We start from the raw sequence: 18,054 nt of genomic DNA, 5'->3' as shown, positions 1-18,054 counted from the left end.
TCCGGGAACTAAACTGCATTGTCTCCTCACGGAATTGGCCGTCAGGCGTAATTATCCCGATTTTCCGCCCCCTCCCCCCCCCCTCCTTCTCTCTCTCTCCTTTGCAGGAACGACTCTTTGGGAACCTGGTCCACCCAGGGATGTAAAACTGTGCTTACCGATGCATCCCATACGAAATGCTTATGTGATCGTCTCTCTACCTTCGCCATTTTGGCTCAGCAACCTAGAGAAATAGTAAGTAACAAAGGGGGGAAAAAAATCCAGTTTTAATGCAAAAGGCAATAGCGGGGGGGCTGCGGAGCGGGGGGGTGGGGAGGGCCGGTCGAGCTTTCCTCTCAGGTATATTTCAGACGTTGCATTGAGGAATTGTTTAATATTGCAGGTAGGCAAACGTTAGTCTCCTGGTGTCTACAGTGTCTCAGAGAACTGAATTCCAGATTCTGCGATATAACTAAATCCTAGTGAAATTTGCATGTTCTCGAACTCTGAATTTTTCAGAGAGAGCCTTCTAATTGTGATGCAAATGTGTTGAAAACTTTTGTATTGAACAATTATCAACTTAACAAGCTCTTTAAAGGTTGTGAGCCTTTCCAGGGGAATGTACAGGGCTTTATTATTGCTCTTGGTAGGAAAACCCTGGATACTGTAGTTAAACAGATTGCAGATCTGCATTGGACATTTTCAGCACAGATATTCAATGTTGTCTGTTGATGTGATGTAAGAGAAATAATCAAGTTTTCATGAGAAAGAGGGGACATTAAGTGCATAAGCAGACACTCCCAGCCTTATTGAATGTAAAAATAGCTAAAACCCAAATATTTGTGAAGTTATCCTGCTAAGGCATAATTTCATTTTCCTGGTTTTGGAAGCGTACGATCAGACTCATTTTAACAGCAAAGTAGATCAGTTTGGAACAAAGTGGTTGAAATAAAATGTTACTTTCTGCCTGAGATCTGGCCTAAAAGTACATTCAGTCTTATCTCCTATTTGGGTGACAAAAGATATCTTGATAAAATGTAATTAACAATACATCCCTGAGGCTTTATAAAGCATTTTGGTAAACCAGCCACAGTATCCTTTCAAACTTTTAGACCTAAATTTTTTCCAATTGCATTAGCAAATGCCATGTCTATTTCAGAACATAAGCACTTATACACACGGAGGAAAAACCTTACCTGATATATGACTATCATAGTTTTTTTTACAGCAGGGGAAGCCAGCTTGTTTTCAAGGTCATTTATTTATTTTCATTTTTTATTAATACACAGAGTACAAATGAAATAATTCTAAATTTCCAGCTTGTTTACAGAAGGCTTATGATATGGTTGCCATAGATATCTTGCCATTCCTTCTAGACAATCAGGGGCCCAAGGAAATTAAGTGTGTGAGAATAGTGGATTGAAGTCAAAGTTATTAAAACTCAGAAAGTTTGGTAATTCTGCAACAAGCATGAATCAAATTCTGGGACAAATTACTGGATGATCTTTAATATATTACAGTAAAACCAAACTGTTTTTTTAATGCATAATTCTAAATATTGCTGTTTCTCAAGAGAAATAGATCTTTTAATTCATTTTAAGGATGGGAAGTAGTTTCAACTTGTGCCAATGTCATAGTCTCCTGTTACATCGTAATATTACTACTTCCTTTATTTTTCAAAATATCGTGCAGATATTGTAAGGCATTTTAAAGCTTGAAGGCCTCTAAGGAATGTATCAGTAATTAATCAGATCTCAGAGTTATTCATGGATCAGTTTTGGAATTAAGTTGACTTCTGCTTCATAAGTAATATTACTGAAGCTATCTGTGACAGCGTGGCTGCTCTTATCATTTTACTTTTGTTGCTTTTCTCTTTTGACTTGTTGTTTTAATTGCTGGAGGATGGTTTTTCTTCATGGTTGTCTGTTGTAACCTACAGATCATGGAATCATCTGGTACACCCTCAGTGACCTTAATAGTAGGCAGTGGTCTTTCATGCTTGGCCTTGATCACCCTAGCAGTTGTTTATGCAGCGCTATGGAGGTATGTGATGGATTGACAAAGCTGAATGTGAATTCATAGTTATATTTAGTTGAATTAAAATTTAAAGAGAGCATTAGATGCAACAGTTATTATTTGGAAAAGAAAAAAAAATCAAAATGTAGTGCATGTTTTGACCCCTAAATTTGTTGATGTGATCGATTAGTTTTACTCTCTTGGCCTACAGACGATGGTACAGCCCACTTCTTTCTCCTCTTCAGTGTGAATGGTGTTGCTCTTTCAGTGGGGTATTCATAGTGCTAATCAACATATTACAGATTCTTCTATAAGATAAATTTCATGTGAGGCTTCTGGCCTATATCTTTGACTGCTTTTCCTCCATTTTCATTTAAAAAAACCTTCTATGTTATAAAAGTGACATATCAAAGTGCCACAACAGATATTGCAGATTTAGGGAGGTTTAGTCAACTGGTTTTGGTTATAGGTTCAAAGAAAGACCACAAAATGAAGTCATCTCAAATAGTGTGGTGGTGCATTCCAGTAATAGACTTTCTTTCCATCCTGAGTTTGCTACACTAAAGTATTATATTGACTTAAATGTGCAGTTGATACTTATGGAGAAAATTAATTTGAGAAGTGATGAGAAATAGCATGATGTCTTAGTTTAGAAGAAATGGAAAAGTAAAAGTAAAAGTCATGCAAAGTAATAAATATTTTTTAAAAGTGAACATAGGCTCTGATTGAATTTTTTTCCATAATAAAAGAAAAATAGGTTCTTATGCAAATAAGAATAAACACAAGGAGAAAATAATAATTTCTGGAGTAATGTAAAATCAACCAATAGAATGTTGCTTTTGGAAGCAGCTTGATAATTTTACACCCTTTTCTCTTTCACTCTTTTATGTAGCCACAGAGACTCACAGGATTAGACACATATATATAATAAATATAGACTATCTAGTTACATAAGTTATAATGAAAAGAGTATAAGAATTGTCAGTTCTTGTCTGTCAAAGCTAAGAATGAGCGTATTTCAGGATATAATTCCCATCTGAAGAATTATAGTGTTATTTTTTCAGTCCCTGATATATTTAGCACTTGGATGAAAATACTGTCATGCTCAGTGGAACTAGTCTTCTCCATTATTTAGATTAGATATAAGGGAGAAATTTTTTACTATGAGGGTGGTGAGGCACTGGAACAGGTTGCCCAGACAAGTTGTGGATGCCCCATCCCTGGAAGTGTTCAAGGCCAGGTTGGATGGGGCTTTGAGTAACCTGGTCTATTGGGAGGAGTCCCTGCCTCTGACAGGGGGGTTGGAACTAGATGATCTTTAAGGTCCCTTCCAACCCAAACCATTCTATGATTCTATGATTCTGGTAACTTCCAGGTGGAGAAAAAAAAAGTATGTGATGTGTTATGGACCTAGTGTGGATTCTCCATGCAGCTGAGGAAGATAACTCATATAGATCTCAGTGTTCTATCAGTGAGATATTTTGAAAGTATTATGACAACTGAGTGGCCTGTCATTTGAATCATTAAAATTTGCCTTCAAACACATTTCTCAAGCACACACAGCAACCAACTATAGGGAGAAGATAGGCACTGAAACGTATATGTATGTATGCTTGTTTTTATAAATCTAGGGGTAGGGAGGAATTTGATATTTTGACCCTATGTCTGTATTTATATTTTGGAACACCCACCTTTCCATTGAATGTCAGGGCCTCTTCAGAAGTGACATGAGATACAGGTATTCTAGTCTGAAGAAGCCTGTGTGAGCTTTATTTTACAGTTGATTGGTTTGATCCCCCCAACTGAAAATTCAAATTGAAAAATAAATTCAGTGTCAGTAAAATACTCAGCCTTCCCTTCCCTTCCCTTCCCTTCCCTTCCCTTCCCTTCCCTTCCCTTCCCTTCCCTTCCCTTCCCTTCCCTTCCCTTCCCTTCCCTTCCCTTCCCTTCCCTTCCCTTCCCTTCCCTTCCCTTCCCTTCCCTTCCCTTCCCTTCCCTTCCCTTCCAGTGAAATACTCACCCTTCCCTTCCCTTCCCTTCCCTTCCCTTCCCTTCCCTTCCCTTCCCTTCCCTTCCCTTCCCTTCCCTTCATTAATAGCGGGCTGGCAGAAAAACTAAAACCTTAAGTCAATGCTATGAGCTCCTGCTTGCACTGTATTTACTCAACCACTAAGATCCTTTATAGTCCATGGATACTCAGTGTTGGGAACTGGCCCAGGTGAATTAATAGCTAACAAGTTAGAAAGTAGCAGCATACTGACTGTATAGACAAAGGCACTGGACTTTCTGTATTTGTTTGCAACTCATAGAACTAGTCGTAACAAGACTGTTATATTTTAAAGAAAAATGTGGATTTTGGTATCAAGGTTGTCCTGACTTCTTAACTAAAAGGTGTAATGCTGTATTACTGAATTGATAACTGAGGAGAAAGGACTATAGTTTATTTCATGTCCAAAGCTTGGCATTTCTCATGGGTTCAGTACTCTTTAATATGACCTCCTCAGGGAATCAGCTGTTGGTGTACAGCTCAGGAGAAGAAAGCAATATTAACTAAACTCTAGTGAGCAGTGTACAGTATAGATCATAGAGTATATAAACATATGGCATGGTCTTCAGAGGAACTGAGCACCCTTAACTTTCATTTACTTTTGTAGTCAACATTTACTCTATAAGCAGCTCTGAAAATCAAGTTTAGTAAGGTACTTCACTTGAAACCATAATCATTCTCTTTCTGTCCTGTAGCATATAAAGGGCTGGATACAGAAAAATGAGAACATTTGCATCCTGTAAGGAAATAGGTGATAAGAGTATTTGACTTTTTCATCCTAAGCCTACTTCTAAAATGAATACAATAAGTTTGAAAGAGACAGTGTGTGTTACTCACTGCTATAATTTAATCTTTCTGTACAAACTTCACTATTTTTTAGCATTAGGCCTTATGAAGATGAAGATATTACAGTATTATTGTTTCTTCATGCAAACTATTATGTAAATGTGGTGGAACTTCAAGATTAATGTTATTGTTATCCCAATAACATGTTTCAAATTGCGCTGCCATAGTATCATCAACCAACCTGCATCTTATTTACGCATCATGGACCAGCTCTTCTGTTTATGTAAATCACCATCTTTTTGCTGAAGTTAGTTATCGTGAGTGGTCTATGCCAGCTGTGGATATTCCCAGGAATAAGCAGAGAGCATAAGAAGTTCCTGACATGAATGCACGCAAGCCCGTTATTATCAGTGTGGTGTTAGAACAATGTTGCCAGCAGTTTTTAAAAGAAGCACTCATAGATTATTTTTAAAATATACCAAGATACTGAGAGTAAATTGCAGAATATCTATCAAAATACCATAGCTCCTATGTTTGTAATGTGATAGCTCCCTGATACTCTCCCTGAACACTTGAAAGAGAGTGCTTACCTTGCAGACTATCTCCAATATTTAATGCAAGAATTGCTTCAAAGCTTTGTATGACTTACTAGTTGTTTTCCTTTTAGAAAGGTTGTACCTTCTCTTTGTTTATTTGAACAGGTACATCAGATCTGAGAGGTCAATAATTCTAATCAATTTCTGCCTGTCCATTATCTCATCAAATATCCTTATCCTGGTTGGACAAACTCAGACGCATAACAAGGTATGATGATGGACTGTATTAAATTTGCACTTCAATATTGATATCTTTGTTTTATTTGTGTTTAGCTTAAAATAATTGCATCCATTTAGTCCTATACTCATAGGACTTGGCATTTTTGGTAAAATATTAACAGACAAGAGAAAATATTTACCGTCTTTCGTAGTCTTTTTTTCCCCTCCAAAAATCCCTTTTGGTATTGTTCCCTCTGGATAAGCTGTGTTCTCTGTGGTAGACTTGTATGTTTTATAACGAAATTTCAAAGCAAAAAAGTTCAAAGACTCAACATCAAAAGCACAAATTCTGGTTCATTATAACAGTTGTAATGGGATTGCGCTACAGTGTTTTTGTCTTTTTATTAACACACTGCTACTCGAAAGGCAAGTAGAAATTGCTTAGAAGTTAGAGTACTACTCTTGAAAAGGTGCAGAAACAGACATCATAACAAGCTATAGAACTGTTAAATCTCTGACTGATGTAGCTGTAAGAAAGTAAGAACCCTGCATACCTTACTTAGTGATACATGCGGATTTATTACTAATCTGTTTTCAGACTCTTTCTGAACATAGTTGTCATTTGTCCCTCTCCTGTCAAGCAGGGCTGTACCCGTGTTTTGAGGCATCACCCAGTGCTTAGTGATGCTAGGCAACTTTCAGAAGTGACAAGAAGTGGTTGCTTAAAATTAACTATAGCTACATGATACCTTGGAATAGAAAGTAGGATGTAATTGGTGAAGAGGGTAGTATGTGACAGAATGCTGTTAAGTTTTGGAGTGAGCAAGGATCTTTAAAGTAATTCTTTATCCTGATGTTTTAAACTACTCAATACACTGCTCATCTTAATTTTTCAAATATCTAATGAAATACGTTCATCACCTGCTATAGGATTACTGGTGTTTCTACAACATATCTATAATGAATCTTTTATTCTTTTCAAATGAGCGCTTAGAAATTTAGCAGTCAGAAGTCTCATAAATTCAATGCAAGTCACATAGCTGTACTTTGTAAAACATACCTAAAACAAACATAGTCAATTCCAACACATAATTTAACAAAATAATTAAAATTAAGATATTAATATGCTTTAAAGGTTTGAAAGCATGTAGAGGTACAAATGAACAAAATATGGATTTGCGGAAGAAACCCATGTGCCTCTCACAGATTTTATTCAGTGGAAAAAAAGTCAGAATTGCACAAGCAACCTCAGAGTGCCAGAGTGCAGAAAAAGGATTAAGCCTCTCTAGAATTTCAGCACTGACATGCATAGTCATGTATCCTATTTTATTATGTATTTGATGAGCAAATATGGTTCAGTAGGTGAAGTTCCTGCGTATATTGCCACTATGGAATTGGGGTTTGAGGGCATCAGAACAACTGTGTTTGATAACATGTTCCTTAGGTATGCTGGCAGATTTTCTTTGATGCTTGACTCAGGGAACTCTGGACTAAATCATGCCTTCAATCCAGTTCCTTTCTTTTAATCTTAATCTCTTTGAGCTCCTGCACTTCTCTTTCCTGAACTCCTGAAAGTACAGAGATATTATATTGACTTATTTGTGAGAAGAGCAGATTGAAAAAATGGAGATGTTCAGAGGAAATAATTGACATAAACACCAACACATCACAAAATTTACGTTTTGAATATATGACCTGAAAAATTACTCTAAAATACCACTTTTTCCTACACTGATCTTCTTTTTGAGTCCACATCTTGCTTTTGATACATGTACCACAAGGGAGCTTCTAGCCAGGGAGTACCTCTAATGGATCAAAGGCAGAATACATTTTTTATAGCAAAGAAGATATTCCTTGTTACAGACCAAAAATCTTGTTATCATTATGTCCACTGATATGTGAATATTTTGTCGCTCCAAGAGGCCAGCCTGTGAATGCTCCATCAACAAAATTGCCAGCTAAAACCACTGTTCAGCAAAAGCTTATTCAAATTAAAGCAATCAGATCCAGGTATGACTTCAGTAGGTTTGTAAGTAAGGATGTGTTTTGGCATCAGATGTATTTGAATTCAGGTTTTGAATTTTTTGTTTTCAAAGATCATATATGACCAGACGAAGCCAGTGTTTGATTTTTAGTCCATAGATCTAGATTACAATGCTGACATCTGTAGGAAAAATTATGTTTTCATTACGCTGAGCTGGAAAATTAAATTTATAAATGGGAACTTCAGAAAGAAAATCAGGTCTTTACCTATGGTTTAAGATGAAAACCACTTCAGATTTGTTTCTGTGATTTTATTATTTATTCGAAATCAAACCATTTGGATTTTCAGTGTTTGAAAATCTCAGGAGAAGTCTTGGGAATATTTTATCAAGACAATGTAATATTCAAGTCAGCAGAAATTTTTTCCTAAATAAAGGCTGAGGTGGTGTTTTATGGCAAGAGGATGAGCTCACGTTTTTTAATGTATCAGAGAAAATTACTCTGTTCTGTTCTCATTTTTATGTTTATTGGGGCACGTAGTTGATGTCCATATGATGCTGCTGATATTCACGAAGTTGAAGAATGCCCCTTTTTTCCATGCTTTAGTTTGACTTTGCTTCTGAGTTTATATTGTCCCCAGCTCTGTCTTTGTGTATATTCCATTTGAGAATAGGTGCTTGTAAATGTCGTCAAAGCTGAATTCCAGTTTAAAGTTGAACAATGTGTAAATTAAGCATATCGAAGACATATTTATAACAAACAGCATATTGTCAGTCTGTTTGCAGTGTGTGGTTTTCTCTATCTGCATTAAACACCGAACCAACTACTTTTATTCATTTCAATGCTATTCAGTCACCAGGAATTTTCTGTGGTTCATTTTAGTACACCCATTGACATCTGCAACAAAGAAAAAAATATTGAGTCTCTTGGTCTGGATAAGTGCAGGTTTTCTGTTATTTTCCTACTGTTTTATGTAAATCATAGCTGCTTACTATGTTAGGTTTAGCTCTGCTCTCTGAAGGCTGAGTATATCCTCAATGTTTTTACAAAAGCTTCCTTTAGTGAAGAGTGATTTTGAATATTGCACTCTCTTTGGTTCAGCTAAGTTCTGTCTTTTTTTCAGTAAAAAAAAAATCACGGTATTTCCCACAGGCAGGAATGGACAAGATAGTTACAGAGGACACGTAGAAGTAGTTTATATTCTTTCAATCTACCATAGCTTTTCCATTTCTAATATTCCATGTTTAAAAATGAATTTTTCTCCAGTTTCAGTAAGTCAAGGATACCAACATTAGACCAGAGGTCTAGGTCATGGGGCTTTTCAGCTTGTTTTAGAATAGTTCGTGACAGGGGGCATGGAGAAGAGTATGGTTTCTCTTGGAAGATTTAGACTGGGATAGTAAAAAAGCCTTTTGTCAACAGAAAAGCCTTGCTCTTTTATTCCTTCTTAGCAAAACGTGTTGTGCATTTTATTGAAGGATACAGCTGAGAAATGTTCTGCTTTTTCCAGTATGTTTCCCCAAACATTTTAAAATGCAGAACTTTATTCAAAGCCTTCTTAATGTTTCAGACTGTGTAAGATATTTCTGTTTTGTCAGATCCTGTTTTGAAATACAGGTCACTGAAGGCTGAATTTACAAGAATATTATGAAATTAATTATGTGTCTTGTTTAAATATACTCAAATGTTATACTAGGTATGAGAAGCATATTAATTTACTTTGGTATTTCTTTCTGTCTCTTGTTTTCTTTTCAGTGTTAAATGTTAGCCACATAATCATATTTAAATTTGAGGATATGCAACTGATACACTGGAGAGAGTCCTTTAAGTTGAATTTAGTTGTAACATTGAAATTAAGTCTCCTGAATTAAGGAAGGGTAATGCTTTTCATATATAAGCTAAAACTACTCAAATATCTGTTATTTCACAAATACTATGAGATACCCCTAACATCTACAAAAGCACAATGTATTTACTTTGAAGATACTGATGGTTTTCTTTGAGGAAATATCTATCAGTGATTTGTAGGTTTTCACTGTAAGGTAACTCTTGCTATATTATGTTTCCTAATGTTCTTCTTACCATCAAGAAAAATGGTTGCATTTCTTCTATGTATGGATCTTTAATGCTTAAACTATAAATATTTACTACACTTCTGATCCCATTTAAGGAATAGATTCCCTACCCTGAATAATTTATTGATTAATATTATGTGGATTTTTTCCATAAATTCTCTTTCCTTTTGATACATTCAGAAAATACCCTGGGTTTTTTTCACAGTTCTGTCTAAATAAAAACACATTAGCTGTTTGATGTAAACAATTCTGGTTTATCTGTTTTTCCTGTGAAGAAAACAAAGATTAATACAATTTAAAATAAACCATAGAATTCATTATACATATGGGCAAAAGTTAATTATTTCATATGCTATCTGTTTCAGAGATCATTGCTGGAGTTCGGGGTCACTTGTGAGAAACAGGCATATTTTTAGAAATGTCATAAGACTCTGTATATTTTATTAGACCTAGTCAGGTTTATGTGTGCCTACCAAGGGAAGAACAGGGAAGATGTCAAGGCAAAGGACAAGATTTAGCAACCCTGATATTTTCTGTCATCCCTATTTAATTGCAAAATTCAGTTTATTATGCTTATTATTACACTTTGGAATTTGTCTCTTAGACCATACCTGAAAAGATATGAAAAAGACATATCCTGACCACCTAAAACACATAACATAAGCAATCATTAGTTTTGATAAATGCATTGTAAACAAGCAAAAGCCCCATAAAATTTTGTAGATAGTAAGATTAGAAAGTTCACTAAATAGGCCAGCTGGACAAAAATAACCCCACTTCAGTCTTTTTATTTTTTTTTTAATAGAGGTTCTAGCCTGAAAGAAGCAAATAGAAATGGAAAGGAGTTGAGAAGCCACAGCATCCCATTCCCATAGCACTCTGAAGCAGCTGACTGTGTAACTAGAGCTCCCTCAGGTTTGAGAAACAGTGGGTGGCGGGATCCCCTGAGAACCCTGCAGATGTTCAGGTGGTACTAATGCTGCCTCTAACCATGTGGCTCTTGCCCCATATCTGCCACTGCCTTACAGATGCAGGCATCATGGCAATATATCTCCTAGGAAACAGCAGGGGAGACCTAAGAGCAGATGGAGTGAACAGAGAAATGATGCTAACACAGCATTAAGGCTGTGTTAGAAAATCAATGAGGAAGTAGGGAATTTAGTATGTCAGGCAGTAGCACTCCATATTTCAGGTCTTGCTCAGAGAACTACAGGGGAATACCAGCCATTTAAGCCATTGAAGCCCAGGAAAATATCCTTCCATTTTTGCCAGTACCCAGCTTCCAAATTAATACCTACTCTGCTGATTGTCATCTCTTCCTTTGTGTAACAGCTTTTTGAACAGCTGAGCCACAGAGCCTCTGGTATAGGTCAGCCATCACAGAAACACACCAATAAATAGGTCAGCAGTCCGAGTGCACTGTACCACACACATCTGCCTGCTGTGTATTCGGGAACTCAGAAAAAATTAACAGGAGAGCCCACTTAACTGAATAACTATTACGCACTGTACCACACACATCTGCCTGCTGTGTATTCAGGAACTCAGAAAAAATTAACAGGAGGAGAGCCCACTTAACTGAATAACTATTACAGGAGTAGGTCTGTTTAAGCAACACTGCTTTACCATGCCAAATTCTGACAAAACCCGTTAACATCAGCTGAATTAACTACCTGCTTTTAGATTCTCAAGAGAACCTCTGGGAGCAGATCTTTCTTACCCAAGATCAGTAAACATTGTCATTCATGCTACTGTTACCTGCCTCAGAGGAGAAGGTAACATTCTTCTCAAAAGTGCCTGCCAGTCTGTTTCTCAAAATACATCAACTTTATCATTCAGTTTGCTATTTCTAAACAAAACAGACATTTTGATTGTAAGTGGATTACAGGGAAGAAATTGGGTAGATATTAACAGCATGTGTTCTCTGCCTCCACTCCCCAGAATCTGTTTAAGTGTTCTGTGAGCTATTTTTCAGAATTTTTCAGGTTGGAAGATCATAGAATCATAGAATGTTTTGGGTTGGAAGGGACCCCTAGAGGTCATCTAGTCCAACCCCGATCATCTGGTCCAAACTCATTCTCCAGGCAGGGTCAGCTGTAGCATCAGAATGGGCTGCTCAGGGCTTTATATAGTCAAGTCTTGAAAATTTCCAGCTGTGGAAACTGCACAACTTCCCTGGGAAACTTTCTCCACTGCTTGACTATCTTCATGGTTAGAAAGTTTTCCATATAGTTGGTCTGGACCTCTTGTTTCAATTTATGCCCATTGTTGCTTGTTATCCCACCACACATCACTGTGAAGAGCTTGGCTTCACCTTCTCAGTAATCTCTCTATAGGCACTGACAAGCTACTGTTAGATGCCACTGAAGCCATGTCTTTTCCAGACTGAAAAAGCCCACCTTCCTTAGCCTCTCTTCACAGGACAAGTATTCCAGCCCCCAAGCATCTTGGTGGCCTCTGCTAAACTCACTCCAGTTTATCAAAGTCTTCCATGCATTAGGCAACTCAATTCTACTGGTCACAGTATTCTAGATATGGTCTAATGAGTGCTGAGCAGAGGAGAACAATCCATCCCTCGACCTACTGGCTGTGCTTTTCTTGATGCAACCCCAGAAGCTGTCAGCCATCTGAGTTGCCAGGGGACACTGCTGACTCATATTCAGCTCACTACCCATCACTCTAGCCTGTCTAGGTCTCTCTGGATGGCAGCCATGCCCTTGAGCGTATAGACTGGTACCCCCAGTTTGGTGTTGTCTACAAAGTATATGAACAACCACCACCTACTCCAGATCATTGACACCTATGGCCCCTCAATAAACCCGTGTAGTACTCTGCTTGTTATCTGCTTCCAGGAAAATTGCCATTACACTCTAAGCCAACCATCCAACTAGTTTTTTATCCATCTGGTTGTCCATTCATCCAGTTGTGACCTCCTAGCCTGGTTACAAGAATATTGTGAGAGAATTTATTGGAGCTCATTTGAATGAGCTTTATTTTGAAAAGCAAAAATTATGTTGGTTTGTAAACCAAAATTTACCAAGGTTTGCCAGTGAAAGACTTAGACTGTATCTGACCTATGGCTCACACTGGTGCAACTCTCAGGTGGTCTCAGGTGCTGAGGGTCTTCTCCCACTGACCCACCCCACCACACATTGCATGCATGAGCTGAGGAATGTTGCACGGGTGTTGTCTACTCCCTCCCTGGATATGGTGCTGGACTTGGTGCTGGCATGTATGCCTCTGCTGTCCTGCCTTAGCGCAAAAAAAGGAAATAACTCAGACTTTCCTGCATTAGGCCTCTGCTGTCCTACTCTTCCCAAAATAGTGGGGGTTTTCCTCTTTGTTCTTCAGGACCTGTTTAGAGTAGTTGTTTTCTCTTCTAGAATTCACCCCCACAGCCCTGGGGAGAATAGCTCATTCTCTCACAAACACCTGTTTGAATAATTTCAGACAATCTGTTGATGACTCAAGTGGCTATTTTGGGCTTCACACCTTTTTTCAACTTCTCTTTTGCTTATTTGTTGAATTTCAGTGGAAATAGAAAAGCAGCCAATGGCAAGTAGATCAACCTACAGACAGCTAAATGTTCATGTCTTTCATTTACATAATCTTAGTTTTAAGAAAAAAGAAACCATAACCACTTCTAAGTAAAATGGTGAAATGGATTTTTAAATAAATATACAATAGGAATAGTCTTCACAAGACTAAATGCTTTAAGTAATAATGATAGCAGCAATAGCAAAAATTAACATTCAGCTACTTCATTACTTTCATTCTAGTACGAAAGTTGACTTTCCCACATGGATTTTCCTATGTGGACTACCATTTCTAAGAATGTAGGCGTAGAATCCATTTGTCACATAAACTAAAACAGATAAAGAAACACAGTAAGGTATTTTTTATAGATATATCTGGTAAACTAATACATTAAAAAATACAACCCTGAGATAAATGCAATGCAAATCTTATGCCCTACTACAATAATTATTACATCATTACTCTTTCTTTATAACACAATTAAACATGTTAGAAAACACAAAGTCTTTTAAAAGACTATCATTCAAGGAATAATAGTGTAAATTTTGTGCAAAAGATTATCTACCTATTGTGCTGGATTTTATTTATACTTCCCTACAACTCCCTGTTGTGTCTGCATATTTTCAGGAACATATGGTGTGGTTTAACCTTGACACACACTGTGAAGTTCATTTGTACAATTCTACTTTTTTTTTCTTGTATTCTCCTAGGTCAGAGTTTTTAGGCGCCTATATACTGCAGTCAAGTCAATGAGAGCATTATAAGGGAAATGACTATTGGATTGGTGTGATTCTCAGATTGGTCTGATCCAAAACTGTAAAATCAGTATTCATTCCTTAACACTACATACTTAATTCTATAAAAGCTATGGGGCTCAGTCCTGTGATTCTTATACATGAAAGTATTCTCTAGCCCTACATTTACTTTAAAGTTCTAGAAATAGTATCACATAAAAGTTGGGAAAATCAGGCTCGGAAGTGATTTAGTAGTATGAAAATTAATCGTGGGGTTTGTATTTGTTACTTATGACTGAAGGACACTCTGTTCTGAAAACAGAGCTTGCTGGTGAATCAGTTCACTTTGTACACTGGAGTCCCTCTTGCTTGTGTAGCAACTGGAAAAAAAAAAAAGTTAACAATATTTTGCTAGATTCGATGAAACTCTTCCAGGATGTTGTTTAAACAGCAGCCAAAACCAATCGCTGCAGAAGTACAAGAGGGTTTTACCTGGGCAAATGTGAGTTAACCTACCCTGTAGCTTATTAGATTGTTTAATTTGTGACTGATTTTAAGCCATGGCTTAAATGATAGTTGTTCTCAGGTGCTAAGATTAAGGTCTGGTTCCAGTGCCTATGTCCAGACCTGTTTATTCATTTTATATTTGTATACCTTTGGAGAAAAAGAAAAAAAATAATGTGGGATGAGACTGTATCTCAAGTTTCTTTTTTTTGTTTACCTATGAATCTTTTTTCCTGGCTACAAGTACCCAGGTTTCAACAGGAAAAGCACAAGGGTGTCTTTCCCATTTCTACTTTCTCGCTCTTCTACAGGGTGATGGTAGGTGCAATTTCATGGGAAGTTGGACAAGCAGGATGCAAATCTCTGTTCTACATAGAGACCAACAATTGGACAGAAAGCCAGGGATGATCACAAAAATTCTGCTCTTTCCTGCTTTTTCTTTCTGATGAAAAAAAATGTTCTCACTGTGTGCTGAACTCATTGTATCCAGCATTTATGAAGTACAGTCCGAGACTATTTATTACATCATGAGAAAAAGCAATGTTAGATACTTGCTGGGTCCCAGCAAGACTTTGTCATGAGAGGGATGATCAGCTTGTCAAATAAAGGGATTCCTAGGTATAATCAAGGACCCAAATTTATGTACCCAGAAATCATCTTGGTGCTAGTGTAAAATGCTGGTAGTGCCTCTAATTTTAGACTGCTGCTGAAACATGACCTTTTTATATTTGTTTTCATGGACATACATGCTTATTATGTTGAGTCTGAATGAGTCACAGCATAGACATCAAACCTGGTACTGAAAAATTTGACAGTAACTGTGTTTTTGTCTTTTGAAGATTTTGTCAAAATTTATGTAAAACTGACATTGTAGATGAATAAGTGCACATTTTGTGGAATTTAATACAAAATTATGCTCAGAATAATTGTTGAAAGAAAACTGTAAAGGTAAATTTATGAAGCATGCATTTGGCTATAATCATGGACATTTTTAATGAATGTAATTGTGAGATTTCCAGAACCCTGCAGGGAAATGTACATGTTTGTAATAAAAAGGCCTCAAGCTGTTAAAACTGATAGAATTTCTGAAATGTCAAGAAAGTTCAGTTTGCACTAGACTTCTGGGTTTAAAAACAGGATGGAAAACATGTTACTATCTCTCCCTTCTGAAGAAAACTGAAATATATCTGGCACAAGGAGTCCAGCAGTTGGAAGGAAGTATGAATAAGGTTGGCACAAAATGTTGTTCCATTAGTAAGTGATTGCATATCTGTCTCTAATTAGTAGCATGGCATATAATTTGTGCTTTATGCTCTTTATTTCATAAAAAGTCACATCTTCAACCTATCCCATATTTGCTAAATAATTTCTTTAAGCTAGGAAATCTAAATGGTTTTATTATTCTTTAAATACCACTTAAAGTTAGGTGAAGGCTTAGAATGAGAATGGCTTCTTTAACAAGCTTAGCTGAACCATACAGGACAACAAAGTCCAATGTGTCAGAACCTACAGCTATTGAAACTTGGGGTTTAAAAATATGGGATTAATTGCAAAGCTTTTGTTATTTGCATTGAGATTTTACACTTCTTATATTTAAAAGGGCTTTCAAGTCTCTGTCTTTTAGTGCATATCCTCTTATGTCAAGTCAATCAGAATCCAGGCTTGAGTGTTAGCAGTTTAATTATTGCTATAAAACCTTCATTTTGGCACCGCTTATCTTTTAAAGTCAATACAGAATAGTAATAAGATTTTACCAAACTGAGTGGTTCCACAAGCCATTGCAGTTGTACTACAGTGGAGGAAAAATGGTTTTGCTAGGAATCATAGTTAGATCTCAGTATCAAGGCAGCATTCATGATGGACAAGAACTGCTGCTGGACTCAGTTTGTCTCTTGTAGCTATTCAAAAACCTCATGCCATAGAATTGCTCCAGAAACCAATTTATAAGAGTTTACACTGATCAAGTGTCTGTTTCCATTCATTTCTAAAGGATTCTTCCTTTTGGAAAGAACAATAGTATCTAACAGCATTAAAAATATATTCTATTCAGAGTTTTAAACCTTAGTGAGAAGACTCAATCACATTCCATAAACACCTAAAGAACATATCTATCCTAGTTAAACATTAGCCATTAAACAATGAAACATGTCTTTTTAATTGTACGGAATTGTCTGTCAATTGCAGATAGGAAGCTTTCAAAGCTTCGAATTGTGGCATTAATCCCCATGCACACATTTTGCCAGTAGCAAATGCAAAGCCTGAAATGAATCAGAACTAAGCCAAATTGTGTTGCCTTGCAGTTGCTATGGCTAAGAGCATGCACACAAGTTATTGATATAGCTCAGCTGACACTTGTTATGCCATGATGACTTGACCGTGTGTTTGAGCCCCTGGAGGTCTCTGTTCATTGCCATTTCAATACTTCAGTGAATAGGTATGATAAACAAAACAGAGCCGAAGCAGCACTTCAAGTTTTCTTTGTCAAAGAAGTGCTTTGCAGGTTTTCCGTTCATGATGTGTGTATACTGCACCCAGCACAACTGGACCTTGGTATCTCTCAGTGTTACACAGTATTAGTGGTAAATAATAAGAATTCATATGGGCTTTCCTACTCTCAGCTCATGATCCTTCTGTTCTCTATATTTAAACCTGTGATCATGTGTCAGCTAGAAGGACTGGTTTAGGTCACTTGGATTCACTGGTGTCCCTTAGAAACTGATGAGCAGAAATCTGCTAGTGCAGACTGTGAAAGCTTAAACTTCTGGAAGGAATTTGTCTAAGTGGTGTTGAAGAAAAGGGAATAAAAAAATGGATGATTATGAATGCACAAAACAAGTAGCCTTTCAGTGCAGTCCCTAGCTTATTTCTTCTCCAAATTTCTTATAAGACTCATACGCACAATACTGCCCTGTGATAGTCTGGTTCTCTCACCATGGTCTACTTTTTCTAGCTTTTGTTTTCAGTAGCTTCTAAAATATAAGAATAGATCTATAATGAAATGTTACCCAGTTTCTAAATACAGTAAAAAAAAAATTAAATTAAAAAAATCTTATGCCTTCTGGCATCTGGAAGGGAAGATTTCTTTCCTACAATGATCTAAACCTGTCGTTACAACTGGTTCAGAGATGCTGCTGTGTGTACAGATGATGACACTGATTTCAGTGGTTGGCTCTGCAGGCAAAGTTATCTGATCTGTGCAGGTTACAGAGCATCCACTAAGGGAATTCCCAGCAGAGGAGCAGACAGCATAGAGATAAACTTTCCAAAGGTAATTTGGCTATATCATGTCATGGCGTGATGGACATGTATATAGTCTGGGAGATTCTGTAGGAGGAGACATCCATACTAAGTATATAATTTGAAATGTAACATTTTATACTCGCTAATTTTAGTTGCCAAGATGCGTCTGAGAGACATGTAGCATTAATTATTAATTATTGTTGTTGTTGATAAAAATAAGCCTATCATTAAGGCTCTGGGAGTATTTCCAACATCAACAAATTTTCAATTTGATTTATTAACAGTTATAAACATTTTTATTTTATTTCTCCCTCCACTCAGAGCCTCAACTTATTTCATACTCGCCCCTCCCATAGGGAAAAGCTTGAGTAAATGTATCAGCCTTGCACTCTGTTCTC

The 18,054-nt window shown here is 36.9% G+C and overlaps 1 protein-coding gene across 1 annotated transcript in view; it reads left to right on the top strand.

Annotated features, from left to right (window-relative positions):
* The window catches only part of ADGRB3 (adhesion G protein-coupled receptor B3), a 477,601-nt gene that overhangs the window by 374,302 nt on the left and 85,245 nt on the right, over positions 1–18,054 (top strand). The window contains exons 16-18 of the mRNA XM_009640074.2: positions 108–234; positions 1,919–2,022; positions 5,530–5,632. Coding sequence (XP_009638369.1) covers positions 108–234; positions 1,919–2,022; positions 5,530–5,632 — 334 coding nt within the window. The remainder of the gene's footprint in view (positions 1–107; positions 235–1,918; positions 2,023–5,529; positions 5,633–18,054) is intronic.

Source organism: Egretta garzetta, unplaced genomic scaffold (genome assembly GCF_000687185.1).
Source record: "Egretta garzetta isolate BGI_Z169 unplaced genomic scaffold, ASM68718v1 scaffold55, whole genome shotgun sequence".
Taxonomy (NCBI): domain Eukaryota; kingdom Metazoa; phylum Chordata; class Aves; order Pelecaniformes; family Ardeidae; genus Egretta; species Egretta garzetta.
Note: the sequence above shows the minus strand (reverse complement) of the source record. Positions and strands in the feature narration are given on the sequence as shown.